The sequence below is a fragment of the Calonectris borealis genome, chromosome 25 (genome assembly GCF_964195595.1).
Source record: "Calonectris borealis chromosome 25, bCalBor7.hap1.2, whole genome shotgun sequence".
Classification (NCBI taxonomy): Eukaryota; Metazoa; Chordata; class Aves; order Procellariiformes; family Procellariidae; genus Calonectris; species Calonectris borealis.
In genome coordinates, this window is record NC_134336.1 from 4522601 (window position 1) to 4550409 (window position 27809).

The window sequence follows — 27809 nt, forward strand, 5'->3', positions numbered from 1 at the left end:
CCTCCAATTTAACCAAACTGTTCTTTCGAGAGGCCAAATTCCTCTTCTACCGGACAAAATCTGAAAAGAACTTTTTGTGGAATCCTCTCGCCTGCTTAGAAGTTGTTTTTTTAGGAAAGCTCCAGCGTTGTTTTTGAAGAATAGCTGGTTTTCACGGTGCTGGTTAATTTTGGGGGTCTAACGTCCTTTACATTACATATACAGATTTGGAGAACTTTTGAACTCGGCAATTTAAGCTCGCTTTGGGCTTGCTGTTGTAAGCTCTTAGTCTAGAAATATCTTAAATTTTCTCGAAAGCTCAGCAGTTTCTCTGGAGCAGCGGCTTCTGGTTGCTTTCGTTACACACCGTACCAAACAACTTTGCTTTTGAAAGTTTGACTGGTGACAGGACTATGTTTTGCCGAGTTTTGGTACTTAACAGTGTTATAAAACAGCAGAGATACCGAGATTGAAGGGAGAATAGAAGCAATTTCTATGAATGCGAGGAGGTGTAAGCAGGGGGTCTGGACTTCAGTGATCAAGGAGCAACACTTTCTCTCAATTATGTCTCTCTGTGGCAGGGCCTTTGCTTTTGAAGTGTAATCACAGTAATCTACTCCTGCGGTTTCCTATTGAAAGGATTTCCCATGTATCAGTCCAGAGAAGAATCTCCAGCCTTTTGCAGTCGGAGTTTGGTATTTCCTTATTTATCCTGAAGTGTTCTTGCAAGCGAACAGGCGTCGCTTCCTCTTGGCTTACCCGTCTGGTGTAACATGGGTGTACAAAGGAGCTGTGCAGCACCTCCGCTCCCCCCAGTCTGCGCACGAGCTCTTGGATCGACCTGCACTTCACTGCGTTTCAACTTTGACTGTTCTTTTCTTGAGGCGCGTGTAGTTAAATTACCTAAAGGGATTGAGATAGCAGATTCAAGTAGACTTCCTGATGGTAGGCTTTTTAAGCCAGAGCAACACTGCTAGGACAAGAGCGGTTAAAGCCGCGTCGGTGAAAGAGATGTGTGTCTTTAATGGGAGATTTTGAAGGAAGAAACAATGCGTTGCAGCATTTGAGATGTACTCGGCAGCCCCAGGGAGCACGAATTAGCCTGTTGGTTTGCAACGAGTCAGGAGTGTGTGTGTGAAATAGTTCCTTCATTAGAGATTAATTGGAGTTTACATTTCTTCTGTTTATAGAATTTTATCTGTAAGGCTGTAATTTAGAGTGATGCTCTTCAGGTTTGTTTTTAGCATCCTCTGTGCGCTAGGGCCTTGTGGAAGAGTGACAGTTCAAAGCAGCGCAGTTTGGAAGTGCGTCGCGTACTCCTACGCTGAGCAATCAAGGTGACGACTTGGTCACATCCTGGAAATATGTTTGGGTTTTGTGTTTTGTGTTTTTTCTTTTCTCTCTCTTTTTTTTTTTTAATGGCTGCAAAAACAGTTCCAAATGTTTCTTGAAGTTTTTTAACAATCGTCATGCTTCCTGTAGGAGTCATGGAAAAGTGGATCTTCACCTTGTTTCTATCCTTCCTGAAGATATGGTTAGCTTTGTGGGTGACCACAGACAAGAAAATCTGTGCAGAGGAGGCAGCATGTGGTGTGTGTGTATTTAAAAAAAAAAAAAAAATTAAAAAAATCACCGAACAGGAATGTATTTGAGAAGCTGCCCTTGCTAGCGGGCTGCGAAGGTGAGGTAATAACCAGGAGGAAGCAAGTAGCAAATGGAAAAAATGCTGAAATGTTTAGTCAGCAACCCCAAAGTTGCACTTGATGAGGTGGAAGAAGGAAGAGGTGTGTGTTTGGGGGGTGGTGAAAGAGAGGTTTGACTTGTCAAAAGCTAGGGGCTGGGAAGCACTCCTGGTGGCACCGTTTTTACATACCAAAGAAGATAATGTGGGGAGGGAAAAGATGTCAGTAATCTAAGGTGATACCCACAAGGCAAGACTCAGGAAGCATTAGGGACAATTGCTTGAAAGATGTAAACACAATTTGCATCCGTTAGGGTGTATGAAAGCTCCACATGGGTGCTGCCATTCAGGAGGTAAGTCACTGTAGCTCTGAGGATTCAGACTACAGCCATCAAAGACCTCTTTTTTTTTTTTTCTTTTTTTTTCCCTGACCCCCTGAATGGAAGCTCCTTTTCAGAGGATGGTGCAAAACCCTGTGTGGGTGCATGGCATGGTCTGTGCGGTACGGCCATTCAGGAGCGCAGGGATCTAAGGCTTCTCTGGGCTTCCTCCTCTGAGGTCCTGCAGCCTCTGTCCCTGTTACTCCTCAGCAGTAGCATCTGCGATAACTGGAACGTAAAACATGAAACGTAACTTTTTCAGAACTGTTTTAGTATCAGTATGGATGAAAATGGAAACATCCAGCACAACTGAGCATGGCAGGGCATCTAAAATCTGCCTTGATAGAGAGAATCATACTGGTGCCATGCACATGGTCGTTTGCGAACAGCTTCTGCAGGACAGCAAACGCTGTACTTGCAGGGGTGTCAGGGGCTGAACTGGAGTGGAGGAGGGGACTTGGACCTGGTTCTTCATTGATTTGTGCCATATTGGTGCAAATTTGTCTAAGGGAGCCCGATTTCAGTTGAGTGGCTAGCCCCCCCTTATGAAAAATGGGGTGCTTTTCCTGCCATCTCCATTAAAATTCCCTCCCGTGGCCCAGCTCCTGTTGCCCCACAAGAGTACCATTAACTCCCCGTTGCGCCCCTGCTTACTTCTGCTTGGCGTGGGCTCGGTGCTGTGCCTCGCCTGGCAGGCAAGACGGAGCAGACAGCTGGTCAAACAAATGTTTTCAGGGTCTGTGTGTTGGGACTTCAAGCTGTGCTGGCTGTTGGGGTAGGATTTTCTGAAGTGTAGCATACTGTATGAACTTTTTTTCCTAGGAGGGTGGATTCTGCAAACATAACTGAAATAGTGTTCTGGTCTCTGGGATTCTTTCAGGTTTCCAGCAGGAGCTGGCTTTGTGCGATATTTGCTTGTGCAGGCCTGTAGTGCCACTCCTCAAGCACCTGATCTCAGCAAGAGAGGGTGGATCTGTACAAATACCACCCTAGGGCTAGTTGCAGGAAGGAATGGTGTAATAGAGTCCATTGTCATGGTGATCTGGTGGAAAACATCTAATTGGTATTAGTTAGGTCATCAGGAGATCAGCGAACAATTCTTATTCAGTCCGAGTGATGGAGGTTAAAGACTGCGCCTGGGATTCATTTAGAGGTCACTACGCCAAAACAGTTCTTGCTTTAGTGTGGGAATAGTACTGCCTAGGTAGAAAGACTGTGTTTTGAGGTTTATAGTATTTTCAGGAAATTTGATTGACTGTTCTTGTGTCTTGGCTCCAGGCAGGGGTAGTACAGATTAGGAAGTCCTAGGAAAGTTGCATTTATTCACTCGTCTCATCAGGTCTGCTCTGAAGCTCAGGGACCTGACTTTCAAGGCTGACAAATTTTTTTTCATGCATTCAAAGAAAGTTGATTTAGAAACCTTTATTCTACAAAAAGCAGCAGACACAAAGCACATGTAAAAAAAGCCATGCAAAAATAGAACTGCAGTCTTGAACGCTGTGAATGTAAGTAGCACTGCCCAGTATTACTACATCAATATGGATTAATTGAAATGCGTAAGTGTAAATGAACAGCCTGTAGTGTTTTGGGAGACCTTGTTATATGTGAAAGAAGCAGTGTTTCTTGTGAATATTTAAATTTTCAGCCTAAATTTACCTTGTTGTGGAATATCTGGACATTAAACTACTACCTACTATGGGGAAAAGCCGCTTACACTGATAATTCATCTTTCTTAATGATCCTTCCCCACTTCTTTCCTGTCCTCTGGCCACAAGAGATATGTCAGCATAAAATGACTTCTTCTCTTTGGGTTTGTTCTTTGTGAAACGTCTGTAGGTTTGAAAGGGCAGCAGGAATCCTGCTGTAATTCAGAATGAAACTGTGAGATTTAGCACCTGAGACGAGACAGACGAGCTTCTGCTTCTCTGTACCAACCTGTTGAAGTTTTCTTCTGGGTTTTTTGGGAAGTTGTGAACGATTCCTTTATGTAGCTGGATGTACATTGTGTGTCGCAACTTGCTTTGCAGCCTTCGAGCCCAATGGATCAGATGGGGAAGATGAGGCCTCAGCCGTATGGAGGAAACAACCCGTACACACAACAACAGGGACCTCAAGCGGGGCCACAGCAAGGACATGGCTATCCAGGACAGCCGTATGGGCCACAAACTCCCCAGAGATATCCCATGGGAATGCAAAGCAGGACGCAAAGTACAATGGGCAGCATCTCGTATGCACAGCAGGTAGAGCACCCAAGCTTCTCTAGCCTCTGTTTACAGCAGGGGCAGGCAGAAGAGCAACAAAGTACTGTGTCTTCAGAAGGGACCACCTTCAACCAGGTTGGAATCAGTTGCTTAGGTAAAATGGCGTTTCTTTAGGCTGCGTGTTGCACCACACCCGGATCCAGGTGTGATCGATGTATAAGGACCTGTGGAATCCTTGCTTCCAAAAGAGGCAGCGGCAGAGCAGTGAATCAAACAAGGGGAAAACAGTGAGGGGAGTAGGATAGTCTTTCCACTGTGTTCTGTTAAGACACAGCTGTTCTTTACAGAAGAAATGACTTCAGGTCAGTTTTGGCTCGCTACGTGATCCAAGTGGCTCCTGCTGGACTGTTTGCAGGATTCAGAAGGCTGCCTTTTTTTTTTTTTTTTGGAGCAAGCAGTCTTTCCTTTCAATATTACTATCATTGAAGGATGGTCAAATAGGGATCCCTAAAAACTTAGTTATGGTGCCTATTAAAGGTTTGTTACTGCCAATAAATAATGTCATATGCAAGTGACTTTTGCTGTTGTCTGGGAGTTTTCCAGTACATTCCCAGTTAACTGCTCTGCTCAGGTCTCTGAATTTTTTTTCTTCTTGAGCATAATCTTACTTTGTGTATGTATATAAAATACCTTCATCACTGATATAACTCTACCCTCTTCTTCTGTAGATTCCTCCTTATGGACAGCAGGGCCCCAGTGCATATGGGCAGCAAAGCCAGACTCCGTATTACAACCAGCAAAGCCCTCATCCCCAACAGCAGCAGCCTCCATATTCTCAGCAGCCTCCATCCCAGACCCCTCACTCTCAGCCTTCTTATCAGCAGCAGCAACAGCCTCAGTCTCAACCTCCACAACTTCAGACATCGCAGCCTGCGTATTCTCAGCAGCAGTCCCAGCCGCCCCATCAGCAGTCCCCAACTCCGTATCCTCAACAGCAGTCCACAGCCCAGCAACATCAACAGAGTCAGCCTCCCTACTCACAGCAGCAGTCACAGTCGCCCTACCAGCAGCAGCAACAAACTCAGCAGACAGCATCCTCGGCTCTTTCGCAGCAGTCATCTTCATACCCTCCGTCACAGCCGCAGCAGCAGCAGTCTGCATACTCCCAGCAACGCTTCCCCCCTCCTCAGGTAGGCTGTCTCCTGATTTGTTTCCTTCTGTAAGTGATTTTTAAAGAAACTTGGGCAAATCCTTTTCTTTGTGCATTAAAGTCGATTGAATTACACGTCAGCAAGCTGGCTGTAATGATTACGGTAATAGATGTGCTGCCTTTCTGTTGTGTCTAGATCTGTATCTCTTACAGAGAGATGTTGTGGTGGTAACAGGCTAAGCCGCGCTAATACTGCAGTTTTGAAGACTAGTGTTGAGTAAATGCTGCTGTTTGGCAATACCAGTCTAAAGGATTTCGTACTGGCATGGTTTTCACGCTGTGGTCTGCGGAAGTTCCCCAGGTGGTCTCCAGAGCTACTTGGTTTAGCACAATAGCAGAGCACGGTTTGCAGAGTGACGCATAGATGATGACGGGAGAGTTTGCTCTTAAATGTAAAACTTGTCTTTAAAGAGGAGAAATAAAGCAGCAAGTGCATGGAAGATAAAATCATGAAGCAGGGTTTTTTTTTTAATAAATTGTATTTATTTTCAGCAAGGCTTAATAGAATTTTAATAGTTGTCTGAAAAGCTAGCTGGGACCTTTCAGCAAACATTGCAGTGCACCAAAGGTAGCTTTCAAAAAGTTGAAGATTTTAATTGACTTGCCTTGTTTGTGTAATGAAGTACTTAGAGCTATCATAAGATGTTAGAAGATCAAGAAGCTAAGTGGGCAGTCTCCCAGGACAGTCTCTGTTCTTCAGGATCTGTAGTAAGGGAAAGCCGGAGAATTACTGTTTTGTCATGTTTTAGACTTCTACTCCCAATGCTCTCTGTAGCAGTCCGGCAGCGTTTGTCCTCCTGCGGAGCAGTAGGCGTGCTGGCTTGAACTCCTTGCTGTCTTATTTCCTGTTTTGGGCAAATGTCACCGAGAGTACATAATTCTTCCACAATGTGAGAATATACTAGAGTGATTCCAGCAGAGCCTTTATTTTATTCCCATTTGTGGTTTTTTTGGTGTTTCTTGATGTTTCAGGAGTTATCTCAAGACTCATTTGGGTCCCAGACATCATCTGCTCCCTCAATGGCTTCCAGTAAAGGGCAAGAAGATATGAACTTGAATCTTCAGTCCAGACCTTCTAGCCTGCCGGTGAGTGGTGAGCTGATCTAGAAGTGAATGGGGCGAGGGCAATCAGAAGCACAGCAGGATAAATTAGCACTGGTAGTATTCCACATGGAAATGGGAATGATGGAGGCTGCCTGTGCTTTTTACTAAGTCATTAGCTTCTGGCTTCCCACTGGAGATGAAATGTAATTTACAAAAGTAATGGATTTGAGAGTAAAGTTTAACCCTAAATACTCTGGTCTGCATGTTCTAGCTAAAAGATTTTTTTGAACTTTCTGTTTGCAGTGTCTGAAGTACCTGACTGCTGTTAGAGTAGACCCTGACCTTCAGGGGAAGGCATCTCATTTTTATTTTATTTTCTTGTTCCTTCAGCCCACTGTTGCAGTGGTGGTTAGCAGACTGGCAGCGCGGTTCCGTTTCTGTGTCATTGCATCCTTATACTGCTGATTTAAGCTTCTTTGGTCCAATCTGACTGAACAGTTGGTGAAAAAGACAAGTTTATTAGTACCTGGAGTGAGGAAGATCAGTCACTGATAGCTCCTTCCTTGACAGATGGAGAATTATATTTTCTTTTGCATTCTAAATCTGCTTGCTGTATGTACAGTGAACAGTTGGGTATGAGATTAGTGCCTAGTGTTCCAGCAGTTTTTGGACCAGAATAGTTTAACTTTGGGTTAAAACTTCATCAAGAAGTTGGAGAAAGGTTAGAAGTTTAGATAAGTTTGCGCAAGTTGGTCTGTGCCTCTGACTTGGAGGAAAAGTTTTGAGCTGCTGAGTTCTGATTTTGCTGGTTACTTTCATTGTAACCAGTAGGAAGTGAGTGAGCTTTTATTTTTTTATTTAGCCACTGGCTAAGTCAGTTTTCTAAGCTGCAGTTGGATTGGTCAGAGGAGAGCGAGCTGCGTATATAGCAAAGTTATTTTTGCTCTCAGCAATGCGAACGGCTTTGTTGTGAGCCCCTTGAAATAATTCCTTCGGATTGTGGGTACAAATTGTCACGCAAAATACGAAGTGATTCTAGTTCTGACCACCTAATGGGAGTAGTTGTGGGTTGTTTCTTTTTTCTTTCTTTTCTTTTTTTTTTTTTTTTTTGCCTTTTGGACCCTGATTGCAAAGATTTAATTTGTTCTGAGGCCTGGGGAAAAATCCTTTTAAATAGCATGTTTCTTTCCACTCTGCCTCTCCACAAGTTCTTCCATGTGACCCATCTTCTGGCGAAGAATGTAGGAAAAGTGAAGCCACTGAAGTAATTGAAGAAATTGCTCTAGCTCCGAACGGTGGGAAGTCCTGTTCAGTAGCATTGTTGATAGAGCCTTCATGAATCCTACCAATCAGCGCCCTCTGACTCAGATTATAGGAATTAGTTGCTCTGCTTAGCAGAAGTGGTTCCTTCTCAGCACCAAGTGGGAGTTTGTTTAATACCTTGTGGTTAAATGTATTTGGCCCCTTTCAAGTTTTCCCTTTTCCCAAGCAGTTTAAGAAAAGATACCCATCTCTGCTGTAAGAGTGAAGGAACCTAGAAACAAGGGAATTTGATCCAGTTAAAAAGTTTTAAATGTCCACCAATTTCTCATCAGAAGCTCGCTTCTGTTTTAAACAGACTTTATAGTCGTCTTGTTTTCCTGACTATTGCCAAATAGTTTGCATTTAAGAAATCAAGCTTACCCAACCCTGGTGTACTTTTGGGCCTTTTCTTCCTCGGTAAGCAAAAATTAAAAAAAGGAGACCCCCTGCAGAAACTCGCCCTCGTTCTTGTACGTGTTTCATCATTCTTTGTCCTCTAGCTAGGATCTTGCAGGACAAGACCAGCACCCCTGTCTGTAAATTGAGAAATGCATTAGACAGTGATGTTGTGGAATGGTTTGAAGGGAGGGACCTCTGAGGTGTATGGAAGCCAACTCTTTTTTCAGTGATCAATCTCTTGCACAAAGTTTGGCCTGGGGATGCTTAGAAACAAAAGAGCTGCGTGGAAGGGTGCTATCAATTTCTTTTTATCTTCCTTATATTGCTCAGTCTGTCTGTTTTAGAAAGTTTTATCCTACTCGGGAGGATTCCTGGATCCCTGTTTTGCCATTATGTATGACTTACAGAAGCATAGTTAGTTTGTGGGCTTTTAATTTTTTGTGGAGTTCTGAGCCCTTTTCCAAGCCTCAGTGGGCGCTGAGGAATAGCTCACTGGGTATCTTGGAATCGGGGCAAATCGTGCCATGCATCATCTTTAATTAAACGTAGATCAGCTCCAGCAGGAAAAGGAGGTTGCTGCTTTTTAGGTTCTTATGAAGCGTTAAATTTATGTACCCAATGCCTTTACAAGTCTTTGGCCTTTACACATTAATATTGTACATCAACTTTAATGTTGGAATTCTAAGCAATAAAGGGGGGAATATTTCTTCGGCTGATCCTGTCACCATTTTGGGAGGTGATGATCTCGTAGATGGTGACATTGTCAAGTTGTCCAACTCCTGTGAGCTCTTGGTGGCTTTGTTAGGATCTACCTGAGAAATGTCACGTTGATCATTCTGGGTGGGGGTCTTCAAGATATCTTCCCGATAGTGATTTTTGTGTCATTAACTAAACTTTTTCCTGACGATGTTCCCGTATTCAGAATTTTAACAGCAGAAGAGTCAAATTACTGATTTCTCTAATGCTTTGTCTGCTCATCTGTAAGTAGCAAAATGTCTGGTCTTCCATTTCTGCCTGTGTTATAGGCTGTTCTAGCTTAAGTATTTCCTGGTTTGTTGTTCCCTTTCTGAAGATTATACTTTTAAAGAGTAATGCATCCATGCGAGCGTCCTGGCTGGTTCTCTTTTTCCTGTAGCAGACTAGGTGAAGAATTTCTCTGAAGAATTTGCTGCTTCCCTAGGGAGGCTCTGTCAGGATTGCAGCTAAACTAAACTTAGATTGCTATTGCTTATGGGAGAAGTGAAGTGTAGTCTTTTGTGTCTGGGTGTAATAGAGGAATAGTAATCCTTAGTATAAATCTCTTTCTCCCAGGAGATTCCCTCGTCTCTTTTCCTTAGCAAAGAGTTCTTCCTGGCAAGTCGTATCCAGTTTATTTGGTGTCTTTACCTTTTGAGGCTTGGATTCTGAGTCTGTAGAAGTCAGATATTTCCAGCTATTAATTACCTTCTGCTAAGATATGGAAGGTGCTGGTAGCAAGTACAGGGGAAGCAGATAGAGTGCAAGGACATCCATCTGGGTTTGGATTGCAAATCAGTTCTGCTGTAAAGTTCTCTGGAAGTTCTGTAAAGTTCTCTGGACTTCTGGGTTTGTTGGGAGGAATTTTGTATCGCATTATGAAACATGAAACAGATTGTTATCTTGCCCCAGTCTCTGTCTTACGGGCTGCCTTGAAGGAGTTGAGTGCGAGTTTCTGATGTCTTTGAGATGGATGAGGAGCAGAGCATCGAGACAGTGGTTGCCATGCCACACTGTTTATACCTTCCCAACCACAGAAGTTGATAGCTGTGGTGTTAGGACTTCCACATTGGCCCCAAAAGCCATTTATAAAGCAAAACTGGTTTGATACCAGTATATACTGGTTTGTATTTGCCTTTCACTGGACCTTCTGGGATTTCTTCAGTGAAGCTTTTGTATCTGTGGAAACCAAAACTTTTGTGAGAGGTACTGTTTTCAGCAGTGCTTCAATGGGAAAGGTTCTGCATGGGGTGGGATTTCTGGCCAAACCAGGAGGACAGATACTGGCAAGGTTTTAGAGGTCCTAAGCTAGCGAGGTTGCATTTGAGTTTTTGTTGCAGCAAATATGTAATGAAGCAAACCGGGGCAGCTTATACAGAAGTTTCAGAATTCCCACCCCAGAATGTCCTTAGTTTGTTTTGGTCAGTGTAGCCTGAGGGAGAAACCCTATCCCTTTTTTGGGCAACTTATTTTCATCTTGATGTGGAGTGGGAATTGTTTTAATCTTCAGTATTTTGCACTATTGGAAAACTCTTTGCTTATTCAGCTGTGTTTCACTTTGGTTCATCTCTGACTTCAGGTCTGAAAAGTGTCTTGTCAATGGCAGAAAGGAATATAACGGACTGAAACCGAATTCCTGATCCACGTTTAACTTCTGAACGTGCGTTCTGGTCTTGGATATTTGCAGTATGGATTTAACAAAATTAGATTTTGTGGGGAGCGGAGAGGAATGAGGCTGCAGAGTTTTAGCTTGTGCAGAAAGAACCATTCTGTGAATATCCCCAGCAGTTGTAGGGTGGTTTTTTTTTTTGATTACCTCTTCCTTTTTTAAGGCAACTAGTTTCTGAATTTGGACACACGGGAGGTTGTCAGGGAAGCACCGTTTGGATTTTCCATTCTTACAAAGTGGTCATTTCAACTTGTACTCTGTAGGTACTTGAAGTGGAATAAAGTTGAGCTCTGTCAGCTGCGTCCCCTGACCTGGAAATAATCAATGCAACAGGCTGAAATGCAGCAAAAAACTGTCTCAAAGCTGCCGTGGATTGGGAGGGAGGTGCAGCCCAGGAAATGGACATTTTCTTAAAAATTCTTTGAGCTCAAAATTATTCATTTTGACAATTTCTTTTGAGGGAGGGGAAAAGAACCTTTTATAGTTGAATTTGCTGGTCACTTCAGGCTCTTTTTTTTTTTTCTTTTTTCTTTCTCCTTTTTCCATATGGGACTTCCTGCTTCTGTTTGGTTTGTATTTGGCCTTTTGAGCTTGTCTTATTGCTGGCCTTAAGAGAGGGATTAGTGATGTATGCATTTCAAAGCAGGGTAGTTGCATGCTGTGGTGCCTGGGCATCACAGTGGATATGCAGATAAACACACCAGCACCCGGAGGCTTGCCCCGAGGAGCACAATACCTGAAACACTGGTATTAGAGAGATTGGTGCATTCCGGTTTATGCTGATATGAAGGTTTCTATCCCAAGTTATGGTGATATGGGGAGTTGAAAATATTTTTTCCTGACCAAAGCTCCTCTGCCTAAGCTTTTCTTGGTGTGCGATTGTGGCCACCATCTTTGCGTGGTTTCTTGAGAAGGCTGTGCCTTTTTTTTTTTGTAATTTTTTTTGTTTTGCTAATAACCTCTACAGCTGTGGAGAGCGTGGAGCGCTGCTCGCAAAGCTACCCTGATCTTCCAGCCGCTCCAGTGACATGTTTCGCGCCTGTGACCTGCTTCTCGGGGTTGCTCAGCTATTTGTCCATGTGGCAATTTTCTCTCCTCCCACCCCTTCCTCCGGGTTTGAACTGAGCTAATCCGACCCGGTGCTCGGGAGGAAACTCCCCACCCCGCGCTGCATCGCCCGGGGCCCGCTCCGGGCTGCGCGGAGCCCTTCGCCTCCGCCTCCAACAAGCGTCCCTTTCGAGACGATGCCGCACAGAGCCGCTGATGCAGCTTCGCGGGAGCCTGCGCTGGCAGCGGGCTGCGCTATGCTCGATGCCGGGCTCGTTTCCTGTTTCTATTCTGGTCGCGAGCGGCTCAGCTCTGCTTCCTGCCTGCACGCCTCGCACAGATTCCCCTAACCCCCAGCCTTTCGTTTTCTTAGGAGCGATTTCGGTTACGGACCCGACTGAAAGAGGAGACGGCGACCTCCGCGTGGAGGTGGGCGGCAGGGACGGCTGGCAGCTCGCTGGGGAGAGAACGGGCTCTTGTTCTTTTAGGCCCGGCCAGAGTGACTAGGCGGGTCAGTGTTTAATCAGGAAATTGCTGTAGGATGACCAGTTCTGGTCTTGGATCCCGAACAATAGTCTGTGCTCTGTCACACGCATCCCCTGCGCTGCCGCAGCCTGAAAAATCACAGCTACTCCTTGCACCGTAACTGCTGAAGCGCGCGCCTCGCGAGGTGACCCTCCGCCTTTAAACACGCTTTCAAGAAGCTCGTTGTTGTAGGGCAGGGAAATCAGTTTTTCACTTCCTTTTTGCTGCTGACTTGGTGTCATTGGAGACCCTTTAAAACGTGCAGAAGCCTCTTGTCAGTCTGATGTCGGACATACTACCCTCATCCTCTTCCCTTTCCATCAAAACTTAACCCTGCCAGAGGTCCCACACCGAGCAGGGGAGGGAGAGTCCGTGTTGGTGTGACCTTCATCTGCTGCGTGGAGCGGTCGCAGGGATAAATGAAGGTGTTTAACTTCGGCTGACAGCGCTGCACGCGTTTTAAACGCTGCCACACCTGAGCTTTCAGTTTACAGGAATCGTTTTCCTGTTCATGTCCTTTTGGCATGCTGGATTGACTTGTCTTGGAGACGTGCACGATCATAAATGCCATGGAGAAAACTGTTTCCACATGGCGCTGAAATGTGGGGCATGGCAGGGACCCAAGGCTCGGTCTGCTCCGCTCCCTTCCTGCAGCGGCCACGCTGCTCGGATGGGCTTGTGCCCGCACCCTTGTGGGTACAAGGTTTGCGCCGTGATTTCAAACAAGTCCTGGTAGTTGGAGGAGGAGTTGTGTAATTGGTTTTTATTATATTTCTGAATCAGGTCTTACCCAGGAAAAGAGAAGCCTTTATTTTTTAAAAAAAAAAAAAAAAAAAGTAAGTTGAATTTCCTGAAATGACAAGAGGTGACATCTCTAGGAATTGACTGTTCTGGCACCCTGACCCCGAGGGTAGCCCCGGGCGTACGTCAGCGTCTGGCCTGGGCCAGGTTTCCATGGTTATGTTACCTCTTCCCGTGCACGCTCACCGCTCTGAGCCAGGGCGAGAGGAGAATTTCCTTGATTCTTTCCATGGTTTCTTCAGTTTCTCCGTTCCATCCGGATCAGCAATACCTGGCGCGGGTGCGGTATCGCAGACAGGTTCTTGACTGGAAGTGGTTTTTCTAGAGATGCCCCAGCTGGCGGTGTCAGGGGGCTCAGCCCCTCGTGTCGCTCCATCGCTGCCTCCCCACAGGTACGACGGACTTTGGGAAGGAGCTGCCAGCTTCCAGCTGTCTCTTCACGGCTTTTTCCAGTGAGAGGACCGCCAGATTCATCAGGCTTGCAAATACCTGATCCCTTAGAAATCTTGTTCTCTTCTAAAACCTTCCTTCCTTCTGCTTTTTTAGAAATTGATTCTGTCACTCTTAATTGTTTCGAAGAGGCTGATAACAATACTAAAAGCTGAGTTGTCTTAAAATCCAAAGTATTGGCCTGAACAGGGGCCTTTTTAATTTTTTAATTATTTCAGGCTCCTGCCTTTGCTGCATTTCTTTGCCCACCCTAACTCGTGTGGTTGGCATGGTGGCATAATCACATGCCGAGATGACTAAATGCTTCGGAGTCTAAATTGAACGCATGGGAGACTGGGAAGCGCCTTCCAGAGGAAGCGCTGCTGGGGAATTGGAATATCCTTACGGCTGGCAATAAGAGGGTAGCTTCCTGCCTCTTATGTGATTTAGCATTTTATATGATCTGGGGTTTGTCTTCAGACTGAAATAGAATACTTAAAAACCTCTGGAAGAAAAACAAAAGCTCTTTAAATCAACGGCTTGTGGTCTGTCATCTGAGACCCGTACTAGTTTCTCGCTTGCGCTTGCCTTCCCGAGGCCTGGTGTCAGACCAGCCTTTCTGATCGATGTGATCGGCTTGCAGGTCTCCCCAACACCCTCCAAAAAATCAGTGTTGCTGAGAGCATCATCTATTGCTGCTGCGATGTTGCTGCTCATTGTGCCTGGGCTCCTCCATGCTTCTTTCCTGCAACTTGTTTTAGGGTCAGGATTGCTGCTGAAGCTGGAGGTTTTATCCTTTCGTGTGGCAGCGCTGCTGCTGGATAGCCGGGCCAACTTCTGCGTTAGCTAAAGTGGCACTACTCTGTCAAGCAAAACTTCAGCGTTTACCACTGCTGCTTTGAACACTTTACGTTGTATCGACGTTTAGATAAACCTGGCAGTACTTTTTAGAAGCTGAATGGCTTTCAAAGGGTTAAAGGGAAACTCTTCTGGAGAGTTTTGCTGCTGCATTTCCCAGGGTCCTGCAGAAGAGCTCAGCACCCAGCACTCCCCGAGTGGGAATGCCGGCCTTCCACATGGTGGGTTTTCCCGTCAGCGACATCTTGTTCTGTGGGTGAATCATGTTACTCCTTCTATACTTTGTGCTGCAACTACAGCTTTTGAATCTCTCCTCTCCAAAGACCGAGAATATGAAATTTGTTAGTCTGCTCAGTGTTTGAAGGGGAAGAAGGCCCCTTTCCCCCCCACCTTTTTTTTTTTTTTTTTTTAAATTTTATTTGGAGGGGGAAGAGAAGGAGGGGTGGCACAGGGTAGGAGCAGTAGATGTGATTAAAGCTCCTGCCGAGTAGATCTGTGGGAGTGGAGTATCGACCTCTGAAAAATCAATGGCTGCTGCGGTAGCAGTGCTGGCTGTTGTGCAAGGTCTCCCGTTGCAGGAATGTAGTAAAGCCAGCAGCACTTCCGTCTATCGTCCTCCCTTTTTATTTTGTACCTGCTTTCTGCCAAACAACCAGACTCACCTAGATCTACTGAGGTGGATTAGAACAGCAGCTTATTTTTGCAATCAGAGTAAAATTTCTTGTGTGACACTGAGCCCCTCCTCCTGACAGCCTCCTTTCCAAATGCTCTTTTTCCTGCAGTGCAGCTAGAGCCAGCAGCTTCTACCAGTTCGTCTAAAGCCAGCCTGGAAGAATGAGCTTTTCAGCTTCCTTTTTGAGCAAGAAAACTGCACGAACCTCTCTTGCATGTTCTAGTCCCCATCTTAGGTTTACAATTGTCAGTGCTGATGCCTGAGAGGAGCTTAAACTCCTCGTAAGGGAAGGGAATATGGACTCCATCTAGCAGAGGCTGAAGCCTTGATAGTGTTACCTTCCTGATATTTGTTTTAGTGGGCAGGTGTTTTTCCCTTGAAGTAGTAAAAGTCCAGCACTTACTTCCTTTACCGAAGTACTGCTTGGATGAGTAAGTGGCACGTAACAGGACTCGAAGGTTTTTATGCATGCTTAGTTTTATAACCAGGATCTTGGGTTTTTCTCCAAAAGAGCTTGCTGCAGAACCTGAGAACTGTCTAGTTTCTAGTTGCTCATATGTGGTCCTTGCTCGGATCAGAGGTTGAGCTTCCAGGAACATATCCGATGGGCCAAACCCAGTGATTTCATTGCATAATTAAATCCCTTTGTTCCTTCTGATTGCTGATCTTGTCCCATTTTGAAGGGGGATAGAAGAGAAGAGGCAAGGCCATGAATTTAAAAAGCTTTCATAAAACACAGAAGTACACAGTGCAGCTCGTGCAAGTGTGGCAGTGATCTTCCTTCTGGGCATTCCCTATTTCTTATGCCAGGAGAAAGCCATCTTTTCCTGTTAAACTAAAAGACTTTTCAGCGCCTCGGAGAGTAAGAGGTAGGAGATATGTGGCAGCGGAGGAAAGCTGTGTATGGTCAAGGGGACACCAGCTTGTGTTGCTAGGCTTTGGTTATATTTGATTAGTCTTTAGTCATCTTGGGTAGTTTGGGAATGTGGATGAACTTCCCACACGTGTATGAACACAAAATCAGTAACAGGTAAACTGGCAGCTTAAAAATAAGTATTTTTTGTTTCTACCCCACTCCTCCCAAAGTATGACAGGGTACGGAGCACACGGGGACAGAGTGTTAACAGCATCTTTCACTTCATTTTAAATTCCAGAAATGTTCTAGGTGTGGTGAGAGGTTTTGTTGGAGATACATCCTGCACACGTCCTTCCTCCTCCTCCCCTTTGTCTCTTGTCCAGCCCATACGCACACCAAGAATGATGATTATCTAGAAGGTGCTTTTGGTGCTGTAAAGATGGACTCGTTATCTTCGGCACAATAACCGATGGTAGAAGAGCAGAGTGAGGTGAATGGTGGTCTTCCCTGGGACAACTTGTATATTTTTGGGATAGAACAGGACTTGGAAGTCTGCTTTGGCTTTGGAATAGTTCACTTTCTTCTCACGGCGATGGTAGGTCTTTACATTCCCACCCAGGTGTTGAGCGAGCCCGCAGCTGCCTACCAAATGCTGAGAGCCAGTGGGTTTCGTGTTTGTGGTGGTATGTGCTGATGGATTTTGTCAGAATTCTAAAGCATGGCAGTTGAAATTGAGCTGGTGGTGATGCAGGGCTTGCGGAAGTGTGGGCCTTTTCCAGTGTGCCTCCGGTAAGCTGGACCAGCTCGGAGACCGAAAACCTCCATTCTGACTCTGATTTGTCAGCAAGAAAAAACTTTGGAGACAGTAGATTATAACTCTCTCTAGATTAAAAGTATCAACTGGATTTCTACTGTAGCTTAACTTGTGTTCCCCAGCTCCAACTTCTGGTTTCTACTGGGAGGCAATCTGGAAGAGGCATACGGTAAATCGGAAGGCGGTGGCAGGTTGCAGAGCCCTCTCCAGACCCTTCCGTCACACCTGTGGAAATCTCAAGTCAGCTTTGCGAGGTGTCTTCTTGGATGTGACGTGAATCTGTAAATCCGGTGTAAATGGAGCACCATGAGGTCTCCAGGCCGCTTTGTGTTACGAGATAGAGTGCTTTGTGAAGCATAAGATGCAAGATTTGGTTGTCTGTACTGTAGAAGGAGGAACGAGTCTATCCATTTCCCTGAAATAGCAGGGAGATCCTAGCTTGCCAGTCAGCTGTGTAATTTTTGTGATAGAGAGGTTTGAGGTATTTTGGATATGGAAATAAAGGGGAAGGAAAGGACAAGCTTGTGATTTTTAAGTGTTGATAGTTCTTGAATGAGTGGAAAAGAAACTGCAGAGAAAATGAAATTGTAATAGAAAGTAGGTATTTCAATTAGTCAGAAGCAATGAAGAGGCTTTTTCCCTTTCAGAAGGAATCGGGGCATAGATTTAGCCATTGTTCTCTGGTCTTGCTTGTAAGCATCTTTATGGAAACAACTGGCCGTACAGAATTTATAAGCTCCACCACATGCTCGTCTCCAGATCATAATTTCCTTGAGTGCTATCTAGTGATCTGATAGTGCCTACAACCATTACAGTCTGGCTGCGCTCCCTCCCTCTTCCCCCCCACTTTTCATACGCACTTAGGTTGGGGATGGGCAGGGGAGTAGTAGGGGAAGGCTGCAGTCCCCAGTGAGGAGATCAATTTGCTTTCTGGTCAGTCTTCCTGCTCTTCCAGATCAGTGGGATGGGCCAGAGCGGAGCCTTGAATCTCTCCTCCTCTGGGGTTTTGTTACCTTGATCTTAAGTATTTCTCGTTGTTTCATCTTTGTGTTTGTTTAACAAATGAACTTGTATCAGATAGTGAAATGGTGGTTCCTCTTTCCATATAAAAGAAACCTTGCTGTTTCCAGCATAAACTAACCGGCTCCCTTGTGTTGGTCATGCCAGGACTTGCAACCCTTTTCCTGAGATAGATGAACTCCCCTGCCCCCTCCTTTGGGTACCAGATTGTGTGATTTCAGGCATGGTTTTGTTGTGGTGTGAAAAGAAGGTGTTAGCTGCTGAGTCCTTGTTTGTCAGCAGTACTGACAAACCCATGCTGGCATCGGCGAGGGTTGGGCAACCAATCGCAGCTGGAACGGTTATCGTTTCAGGGTCCCTGTGGGCTTCCGCTATCAGGTCACATCCCAAAATAACACTGGGCAGTATTTCAAGTGAAGAAACTCAGGCTTTGGGGCTGCAGCCAGCCTGGAGTGTGAGATTCTGTGTGAAATAGTTGGAATCCCTCCAGCGTTTTTGATCTGCATGGCAGATGAGCAATAAAATGCATAAAAAACACATTGGAAACACGTGAGGAAATTCTCCAGACCCTGACGTTTCCTTCAAGTTGGCAGAGTTACTGCTGTCGAGCCTCACCTCCTGTCTCGGCTCGATTGGCTGTGCTCCGGGAGGAGGGAAGAGGAGAGCCCTTCTCCTGGTGCTGCTGTGTCTTTCCAGGTCTCCTCCTGATGCTCTGTGGGAGGCAAATAAAACCTCACCGGCCCTCTCCTCTTGGGCTTGATCCAGAACGCACTGACGGCAGCGGGTCTCCATTATTTCAATGAGGTTTTCTTTTTTTAAAGGCTTCTCTGCTACGGCCGTCCTTAAAACGGTCTGTAGAGAGATGGAGAGATTTCTTTTTCCCCTAGTTTGTGGTGCACTTGAGTAAATGGGATATCGGAGCTGGAAGGTGTCCTTTCGGTTTAGTTAAAAAAACAAAACAAAACAAAACAAAAAAAAAACACCCCACCACTCTCTGCCTTGATGGTTGGCATCCTGAGAAAATAACTTGATAGGTGGAAAACAGCTCCTTGCTGATTACATGCTTGCACTTAGGCATTCCAGTCCCTGCTTCTCTTCTTCCCCTTGCAGGAGTCGCACTTTGGAGAAACTTAGTCCTGCTGAATAACGCACTCAGAAAATGCTGCTGTGCTGGCAGAGTGTTTCTTTGCTGGGAAATGACTTTATTGTTGAAATTCATAAAACTTACAGATCTTTAGAGGTGAAAGTCACTTTACGAGTTACTTGATTTTTATGGTCCCGTTTCAATTCATGTCCCAACATCCAAGAAAGCTTGACATGTAATTCACTTTTAACTTACTTAAACTGATGACTGAGAGTCTGATCCACAGATTTATAGCTAGAAGGCCTACTTTTCCTATATGTGAGGTCCATGATGGTATGCCAGCAATGCAGAGGGGCCCTCGCTTGCATGTCTGAAGCAACCCTGTATTAACCCGCTTAATTAAAACTGAATGTTTTTAAATGACTTGCAGTACTTAGGTTAAGCTTTGATGCGTAGGCAAGGTCGAAGACATCAGCTTTAAAGATTGTTATCTAGTTACTTAGGAGTTAATTTTCAAACAGTTTTTAACATCGCTTCATTTTATGTCTTGCAGATATTTTCGTGCCTGGCATTACCAAGTCGTATCCTCTTAGTCTGCCCAGTTCATGTACAAATATTGCTCATACCATGTGGCAGACAGTGACCTCCTCAGATCCTGGAGGCAAACCTTCTCTTTTGCCTCTTGGAGAAGCACGTCACTTATACTCCTGGCAACAGGAGGAAACGTTCACGTTTCACCTTGCACACTCGCTCTGTACCTGTCCTTTCATGCCAGTATTTTGTCTCAGGTGTACATTTATGATGTGTTTTTTCTTTTGAGCCTAAAAATCTCTCCTCTAAGTAGTTACAGGCTCTGCCCCTCTGGTTTGAAGGTTTAACTGCTCTGAAATGCCGTACCTGCATAAGCTCATGGTGGTGGGGATTTTAAAGCTGCAAAGGGTTTTGGCCTCCAACTTCATTTCAGTGATGATGAAAACAGTGTTTGGATGCATTTGGTGATTCAGACTAAAAGTACCTTAATGTATTTAAGGCAAGTACCAGTATTTCCGTCCAATTTTAGGTTGGACTGAATTGGCTTCTGGACATTCTGATCCCTTCATTGGCTTAGAGAGGAGTCTAGATGCGTGTCTTATACTGGTGGCTGAAGTTAGATGCAGCGAGTCTCAGGGAGAGGAGTGTTCTGCTCTTGATTGTTTGTGTTGATTGATCCTTTTTAATGCAAAGTGTTGGAAATACTGCCTCTCTACTCCCACTTCAGATGGTTTCTGCCATAGGAATATGGGTTTTGTCAAAGTTGTCCGGGGGAAAAAAACAAGTGGCTGTGTAAATGAGCAACACTTTTGACGTTACAATAGGAAGGTAGTGAAAATGGCAAGAGCTCTTAGACACTATTTTTAGGCTTTTTCTGCAGTTTTTTAGCTTTCATTGAAATAAAACAAAGCTCATTTTCCCCCCAGAAGATTATACTTCAGCAGTAAGCAAATACACCTCTGAGACTGTCTTGCAGGAAATGATCTCTCAAACAGAAGCAGTAAAGGAAGGACCTGCTATGCACTAAGTCATCCCACCAACTGACTGACGTTTTCAGCTCAAATGTAGCACTCGCCAGCATTTGTTAGAAGCATTTTGATCAAATTCCACTGTTAAAATAGACAAGATTGCCCTACTGCAGCAGACAACTGAATGTGGTGCAGCTGATGCCCAGCTCTCCCCTTTGTCCTCCTGAATGTCACTGTCTATCCAACAAGTGTGATGAGGTGGTTGGATATCTCCCGGGTTGTTTTTTATTCTTCCGTAACTCCAGTTTTCCACTTCCTAGGATGTGGTGACGTACTGTTCTCCAGCTTAGATGATGGGGACATGCTGTCAGAGCCTTTTCACACATCACCTGGCAGACACAGAGCGATCGGGCTCTTGCTTGCTTCTGAAGGCCGATAAGTTTGCAGTATCTTGTGTCCGAGGTCCTTCTGCGCTGCGCAGAGCTGGGAAAATGTTATCCGAACTGCTGCTAAACAAGGCATTATCCCGTCAGTGTAAATGAGACCAGGGTGTCCAAGTTATTTATCAGTTGGCTCAGCCTTTCTGCATGGTGTTTTAAATGAGGTTGGCTCTGTTCATGCTGGTCAGCTGAATTCTGTGCAGAGGGAGTTGATCTGAAATGCCTTCAGGGCTCGGTCCAGAACACTTCTGATCCAGGATTGACTGCTCTGAAAGAGTTACGAAGGATAGGTGGAGTCCTGGTAAGCTTTGGTCTGCCGCTTTTTCACCTGCTGTGATCTGTTGAATCTCTGGCAGAGATTTTATCTAATCACTGGAGCGATTAGTTACAACTTCCCAGCTTTCTGTTCAAATGCACCACCACTTTCTCTGTCTTGGACTGTTCCTTACTCGTTTACTCCAGGCCAAGCCTGAATAGCTGATGCACCTTGTTATCAAACAGCTAGTACAGTTGTGCATGTTGGATCTGCACATCATCTTCTTGGAAGTATCCCCATTTCTCAGACTTGCCAGCTGATTTTTGGTGCTGTCGCTTTGCAGTCGCTACTGTGGCAATTGGAGGTTTCAACTTTCTTAGGCTTTTCGTGCTTTTCTTCTTCAGGGTGGATACATGCAGTAGGAAGGGTATTTTCTAGCCTTGCCTTCAAGAAAAGCTGAACTTTACAGGCTGATATTGTAACTGCTAATTTTTGCTATCTTTCAAGAAAGGGAAGTGGGAACCCTGAAGAGTATTTTATGGTTTTCTTTTAAATCTCTGTTTAGTTTGTTTTTATCCATCTCAAGTGAGTAGTTTCCGCGCTCATATGAGGTTTATGAATTAATTATGGTGAGGCAGGAGTTTTCTGTCTTTCAGAGGCTGAGCCACGTTTCTTTGCCAAGCTATGATCACATGGACTGCCTCCTCTATTTGCAGTTTTACGTGTATTGTTGATGCATTCTTTAATTTCTTGCCTCTAAACTGAATTAAAAGAAGCAAGTAGGAGAATTAGCCAGTTGTTTGGACCATCAGCAAGCACTCAGCAAACCAGCTAGGGAACTCTTGGGTTCAGAGACAGGCAGCAGGATAAGACACATTTGGCAGTTACCTCAGTCTGCAGCAGCCTTCGTTACTGACAATAACATGAACAGAGTTCATTGATTTCTATTTGTAGTATGCCTCAGGGAGAAATGCACTTTTTCTTAGTGGTATGTGAGAGAACAGTCCCATGTCTCTTTATTTTTGCCTGATCTGTTTCTCTGTGTATTGCAGGACCTGTCTGGTTCAATAGATGATCTACCCATGGGTACAGAAGGAGCCCTGAGTCCTGGAGTAAGCACATCAGGGATTTCCAGCAGTCAAGGAGAGCAGAGTAACCCAGCTCAGTCTCCTTTCTCTCCACATACCTCTCCTCACCTGCCAGGCATCAGAGGACCCTCCCCATCCCCAGTTGGATCTCCAGCTAGTGTTGCTCAGTCCCGCTCTGGTCCACTTTCACCTGCTGCAGTACCAGGTAACGCTACTCAGCACGTGTTGGTCTTTTGGTGGGACTGCCTCATGCAGCTGGAGAGTGAGTTGAAATGGCCAGCGGGGAGGAATTGGCCAGTGTCAGTATTATGTGGTGTTATTGAGGTCCTGTGATCTCATTTGTTTGCTTTAAAATGTCTGTAACTTTTAAAGGATGCAGTAAGATGGGTGGGATGCCTGGTAAACCAGCAGTGTCGTTTTGCTGGGTTAACGTGACTGATCTTGCTCTTGTTTTTCTTCACTGTGGCTAACATACCCTTCTTCTGAAGTTGCTTGTAGTTCTGGTATTTAATACTCTTGCATCCTGGGTTTTGTGGTGTGCAATTTTTGTGATTAACCACTCTCCTTTTTGTGGTGTAGGCAATCAGATGCCACCCCGACCGCCCAGTGGCCAGTCGGACAGTATCATGCATCCTTCCATGAACCAGTCAAGCATAGCGCAAGATCGAGGTGTGTGACATGAGTTAAAAGGTTTAATTGTATGAATCTGTTTGTAAAGCTAGATGTGTAACTGAAAATTACCTGGCCTGATGACATGGATTCTATGTTGAGACAGCATTAAAAGCTGCCCCAGGTTTATAAGCTGCAAGTGTTTACGCACCTTGCAGTAAATTCCACTGTTGCTGGTCGTTTGGCCTCTTAGTGTTCCATTCAAGCTAGTAGTCTGGCTTGTAAGATGTTTTCTCTGGCTTTTGAAACACTTTTCTGTAAGCGTTGTTTGTCCAAGGTCCGTGACCTTAAGCTTCAAAATGAGGGGTGCTCGCAACAATATTGCGTGCCTTTTCCCCCTAAGAAAATAAGGTTAGTGTGAGGGAAAATGCATGTAAAATTCCAGCTCTCATGTCTGAAGGCATATAGTTGTCACCCTTAGAAAATAAACGAGCAACCAAAAAGCAACAACAACGAGAAGCCCCTAGGATTTGCAGAGTCGTCCTGTCTACTCCTGTGACGCTAAGTTGTTTTTTTTTTCCTGGTTAAAATAGGAAATTGGATCTTTTATCTTAGCAGATAACACCAGCTCCTTAATAGCAACTGCTGTAAAATCTGTCTAGGCTGTTGCTGAAGGGATTTTGTTAGTGGGTCCCGGAGTTGCTGTTGCCTGAGAACATGTGTGTCCACTGGCACCTGTGGATCCTTCGCACTAACAATTGTCTGCTCCGCTCACTGGGTGACCAGGTTACATGCAGAGGAATCCTCAGATGCCCCAGTACAGCTCACCCCAGCCCGGCTCAGCCTTATCTCCCCGTCAGTCTTCTGGAGGACAGATGCACGCTGGAATGGGGCCATACCAGCAGAACTCCATGGGAAGCTACGGACCCCAGGGCGGGCAGTACGGACCTCAAGGTGAGGCATGGTCAGCTCCTCAAGGTGGATAACTTGATAAACTGTTTTTATTTGTCCCTTCTTAATGTGTGGGTAACGCAAAACAGCGCGCTTCTCGTGAGCTGGAAGGAACTGTGCTTTGTTCATGTTGAGAGTGAAGAAGTATGTTGCTTTCAGGGCTAGTTGTACTTCTAAATGTAGGATCCTTCCTCCTCATTTAAAAAGATGTAGGTCGTGCATCCAGTGTAATAGAGAAGAAGGGCCAGTTCTCTTTGGAGGGGAAGAAAATTGAGTGTTGTATGTTTTGGAAAGGGTTAAGTGAGTTTTTTACATCCTGTCCTGGACCATTTAGCTCACTCTGCTCGGCTGAGGTTTGGGAGAGTTTCAGGCAGCTTTTGAATCGATGTTGTTACTTGGCTGTGTCAAAACACATTTTATGTGGCTTATATCCAAGTACTTTGACTTTTTGTTGAGGTGTTAACACTCCCCCTCATCTCTGTTAGTGATCTTTAAATATTTGCTGATAGAAGATTTTTATGGTGATTCATAAACTAACTAGTTGAATGATGTTGTCTTCCCCTCTTTTTATCTCCTTAGGAGGTTATCCCAGGCAGCCAAACTACAATGCTATGTCCAACGCCAACTACCCCAGTCCAGGAATGGGAGGAAGCATGAACCCCATGGGAGCAGGGAGCCAGATGCATGGGCAGACCGGTGTGCCACCGTACAGCGGCCTTCCTCCAGGGAGGATGAGCCATGCAACCATGGGGAACAGACCTTATGGACCTAACATGGCGAATATGCCGCCTCAGGTGGGGACAGGGATGTGCCCCCCACCAGGTGGCATGAATCGCAAAGCACAAGAAGCGGCTGCCGCCGCCATGCATGCTGCTGCCAACTCCATCCAGAACAGGTAAGGAATGAGGTTTCCCCTGGTCTCTGTTGAAGTCCTTTCCCTATGTCAGGTTAGGTTTCAGAGCTGTGGATGGAATAACCGAAAGTTGGGGTAATACTGAGCATACGCTTCCTTGAAGACTTGCCGTTCTTGGAGGCTTTTGCCACAGTCTTAAGTGTTAAAAAAGAAGGAGCATAAAGCTTGGACAAGCAGTGCGTTGGAATACATCATTAATGACATGCTTAGGGTATTTTTAATATTCATAGTGAAATGTATTTAACTTAGAGATCCTTTCAGTTGTTTTCGCTTTCTGGTCGTCTTTGTTACGTGAGTGACTTAAAAGACGCTGCGTGTGTGGTAGAGCCCATAAATCTAGCAGACAGCCATCCAGCTGCATTTGTCTGAACCAAGGCATTACTTGTCCAGTGTAATGAACTTCTTCCTTTTAGGGCCTTGATGAGCAGCTGTGGGAAAGGGAGCTGGAATTCAGCACTGAACTTTGCAACTATTTTCTGTGGTGTTTTTTTTTTTTTTTTTCTTTTTTACTGCACATTTCAGAGTAGGTGTATGTGGCCTACCAGAACGCCTTGTGAGCCGTGAACTTGCTTATAAATTAGGTTCCCCCAGTAAAGCTGTTAGATATATTTGTTGTGTGACTGGGCATTGTGCTCTTCATCCTGATTTAAGGGCTGCTTCTGCAGTCTACTGTCTGATGTTACCTACGACTGCCAAGAGGCCAAGTTCCCAAATGCCAATAAAGGCATCAAAGCCTGTCCCTTTGAGTAACAAGTTTGAGTGACAGTTGTGCGTGAGGTTTTCTGATACACATAAAATAATGTAGCTTGTATGGGTAATAAAAAGGAAAGAAAGAAAAATCATTAAAAGTGGCGGGAGCACTGCACTGTTCATCTGTACAAATTATGTGTTCTCACGTAAATGCACAGGGCTGCAGTATTTGCAGATCTGTTCTTCCCTGTAAAGGCAACTTAACAACTGAAATGAAGTTCAGTTTGGGGATGTAGTAGAACAAGATTAAGGGTGAAAATGTTCAGAACTGAAGTCCCTCTTTCAAAATGGTTTGCATCCCCTTTTCCTTTCAGAATGAGACTTAGGCTCTAGAGCAGCTAAGCTTTAAAAGAGCACCTGATCTTTGGTCTTTTGCTGGAAGCGTGAGCTGGAGAAAGTTACTTCTCCGCTTCCTTTGTAGGTTTCTTTTAGCAAACCTGCTTCCTTAGAAGATGAGATCTTAACGCTTAGTATTTGGAGTAAGTGTCTGTTTCTTCCTTGCCTTCTCTAGGCCTCCTGGTTATCCCAACATGAATCAAGGGGGAATGATGGGCACCGGACCTCCTTATGGACAGGGAATTAACAGTATGGCTGGCATGATAAACCCCCAGGGCCCACCCTATCCGATGGGTGGGAATATGGCTAACAACTCTGCAGGTAAGCCAGTGCTGACTGTTAGGCATTTCATTGATTTCATTGTACTGGGTTGAAAATCGGTGTTAAAGATTCTTTTAACTTCCTAGGGATGACAGCAAGCCCTGAAATGATGGGTCTTGGGGATGTCAAATTAACACCTGCAACTAAAATGAACAATAAGGCAGATGGGACGCCAAAAGCAGAATCCAAGTCAAAGGTAAAATGTTTCGCGTTTTATTTTTAATGAGTCCCATCCTCTTCAGCATCCAAGGAAATAAAACATGTTAACTTGGATTGAACAGTGCATCTATCTAGTAGTGAGTGTGGTTCCTGAGAGGAACCTAGTTTGATTTGTCCTCCTCACGCTGAACAGACTTCTCATTAGCATGGTTGTCCCTGCAGTATGTGATCTGACCGCTACTTGAGACCATGGTTCTAACTCAAGAGTGTGGCGAGTGAGTGGGATATCCCCTTTTGGGATGTGTTATGTTTTGGAGCATAATTAAAGAAACAAGTGTCTCGAAACGTGTGTATGTATGTTTTAGAGTAGGCTTTGGGTATATTTGCGATAAACTACTAAATACCCACATATGTTAATAACAGTATTCTTGAGGAGCCTGAACTCTGCCATCCCCTACAGAGACCCGCTAGCCCTCCGCAAGGCCAGGAAAGGGACTTTTCTCTCAGAACTCACATGTCCTCCCCTGTTTATGACTCACGAGTTCAAGCCTCTATCTACAACTTCTAACAGATGCCTGGCACGCCTTATTTAGATGTTCTCGTTTCAATTGTGGGCTAGTCTTGCTTTATTAACTGGGGAGAAGGTACCTGAACAGATGCAGGTCAGCTTTATCCAAGTCCCCAGATCCTATGAATAGGCAATTAGACTGTTGCTTGAATGAGAAGTGTAAAGGTAAAGACCATGCAGTTGAAGTGCTCAGTGTAAGGAGATTCAACGTGAATTACGCTTGATGTGTCCAGCCCTGGCTGGGCTTGAACTGTGCCAGTGGTTCCAAGAGGTTCTTCAGGATTTATCGGGAAAATTCAAACAATTGAGGGTTTTACTTCTGGGATTCATAAACTGTTCAGAAGTGAAGGGGAGCATTTCCCAGTCCTTTGGGAGTAATCAATTTTACTTGCAAAACAATTTAGTATTAGGAATTATCACCTGCCCCAGTGAAACTGCCAAAAGAAGTGTAAACAAACCTGAGTTTGTTTCTGGTGTAGGCTTGGAGCTAGTCAGTTATCACCTCTCAGCTGGGAGGTGGTACGCTGAAGTGTTACAGTTGTTTCACAAACAAACCTCTTACTAATCCTGTATTAAAGCCAGAAGAGGGAGGCAAACAAGTTCTTCAGGGAGTGTTTTTCTTTGCATTACTGCTACCAGTTTCAAAAGAACCACCAAAAAAGCAGTTTCTGAGCCCGTAGTCTCCTCTTTTGCTACTTGAAGGAAAATAAATGCTCTGCAAGTTTGATACCTGTACCACCAGCAGTCTGCAAGAAGATTCAGAAGATCTCTTTCTTCTGCTCGTGTGTTCTGGCATCTGCCTTTCTATTTAGGACAAACAAGGACTTGAATGCTCTTGGGCTAGGGGATGCCAGAAGCTACAAATAAGGGTTGTTCTGTCCTCCTGGTCTGCGCTGTTCAAGGATTATCTCATGTGCTAATGAATACACTCAGTCTTGGGTGTAGGGGTTCATCTAGAACATCATCAGCTTTGAAGTTGACTTCTACTTTGGAAGTTCATTTTTAAGTAAGCATTTGGAATGGCCAAAACCATTTCTGCCTTCACTCCGAGTCTATGTGATCCAGGTGGTGAAAGTCAAAATAGCATGCTCCTGCACTACGTCAAAAGACTCGGGGGAAGCAAGGCAAGATGCAGGACCACAGGTTTTACCTCTGCCTTTACACTCGGACAATTCAGTGAATCAGATGTGTGAGAACTAGTGTGCGATACTC

The 27809-nt window shown here is 44.9% G+C and overlaps 1 protein-coding gene across 1 annotated transcript in view; it reads left to right on the plus strand.

Moving 5' to 3' along the window:
- Nucleotides 1–27809, plus strand: part of ARID1A (AT-rich interaction domain 1A) — a 61134-nt gene that overhangs the window by 19729 nt on the left and 13596 nt on the right. Inside the window, exons 2-10 of the mRNA XM_075173514.1 lie at nucleotides 4068–4280; nucleotides 4970–5431; nucleotides 6424–6537; nucleotides 21955–22195; nucleotides 22570–22659; nucleotides 23386–23553; nucleotides 24130–24445; nucleotides 25725–25870; nucleotides 25957–26066. Of these exons, the coding sequence (XP_075029615.1) occupies nucleotides 4068–4280; nucleotides 4970–5431; nucleotides 6424–6537; nucleotides 21955–22195; nucleotides 22570–22659; nucleotides 23386–23553; nucleotides 24130–24445; nucleotides 25725–25870; nucleotides 25957–26066 (1860 nt within the window). The remainder of the gene's footprint in view (nucleotides 1–4067; nucleotides 4281–4969; nucleotides 5432–6423; nucleotides 6538–21954; nucleotides 22196–22569; nucleotides 22660–23385; nucleotides 23554–24129; nucleotides 24446–25724; nucleotides 25871–25956; nucleotides 26067–27809) is intronic.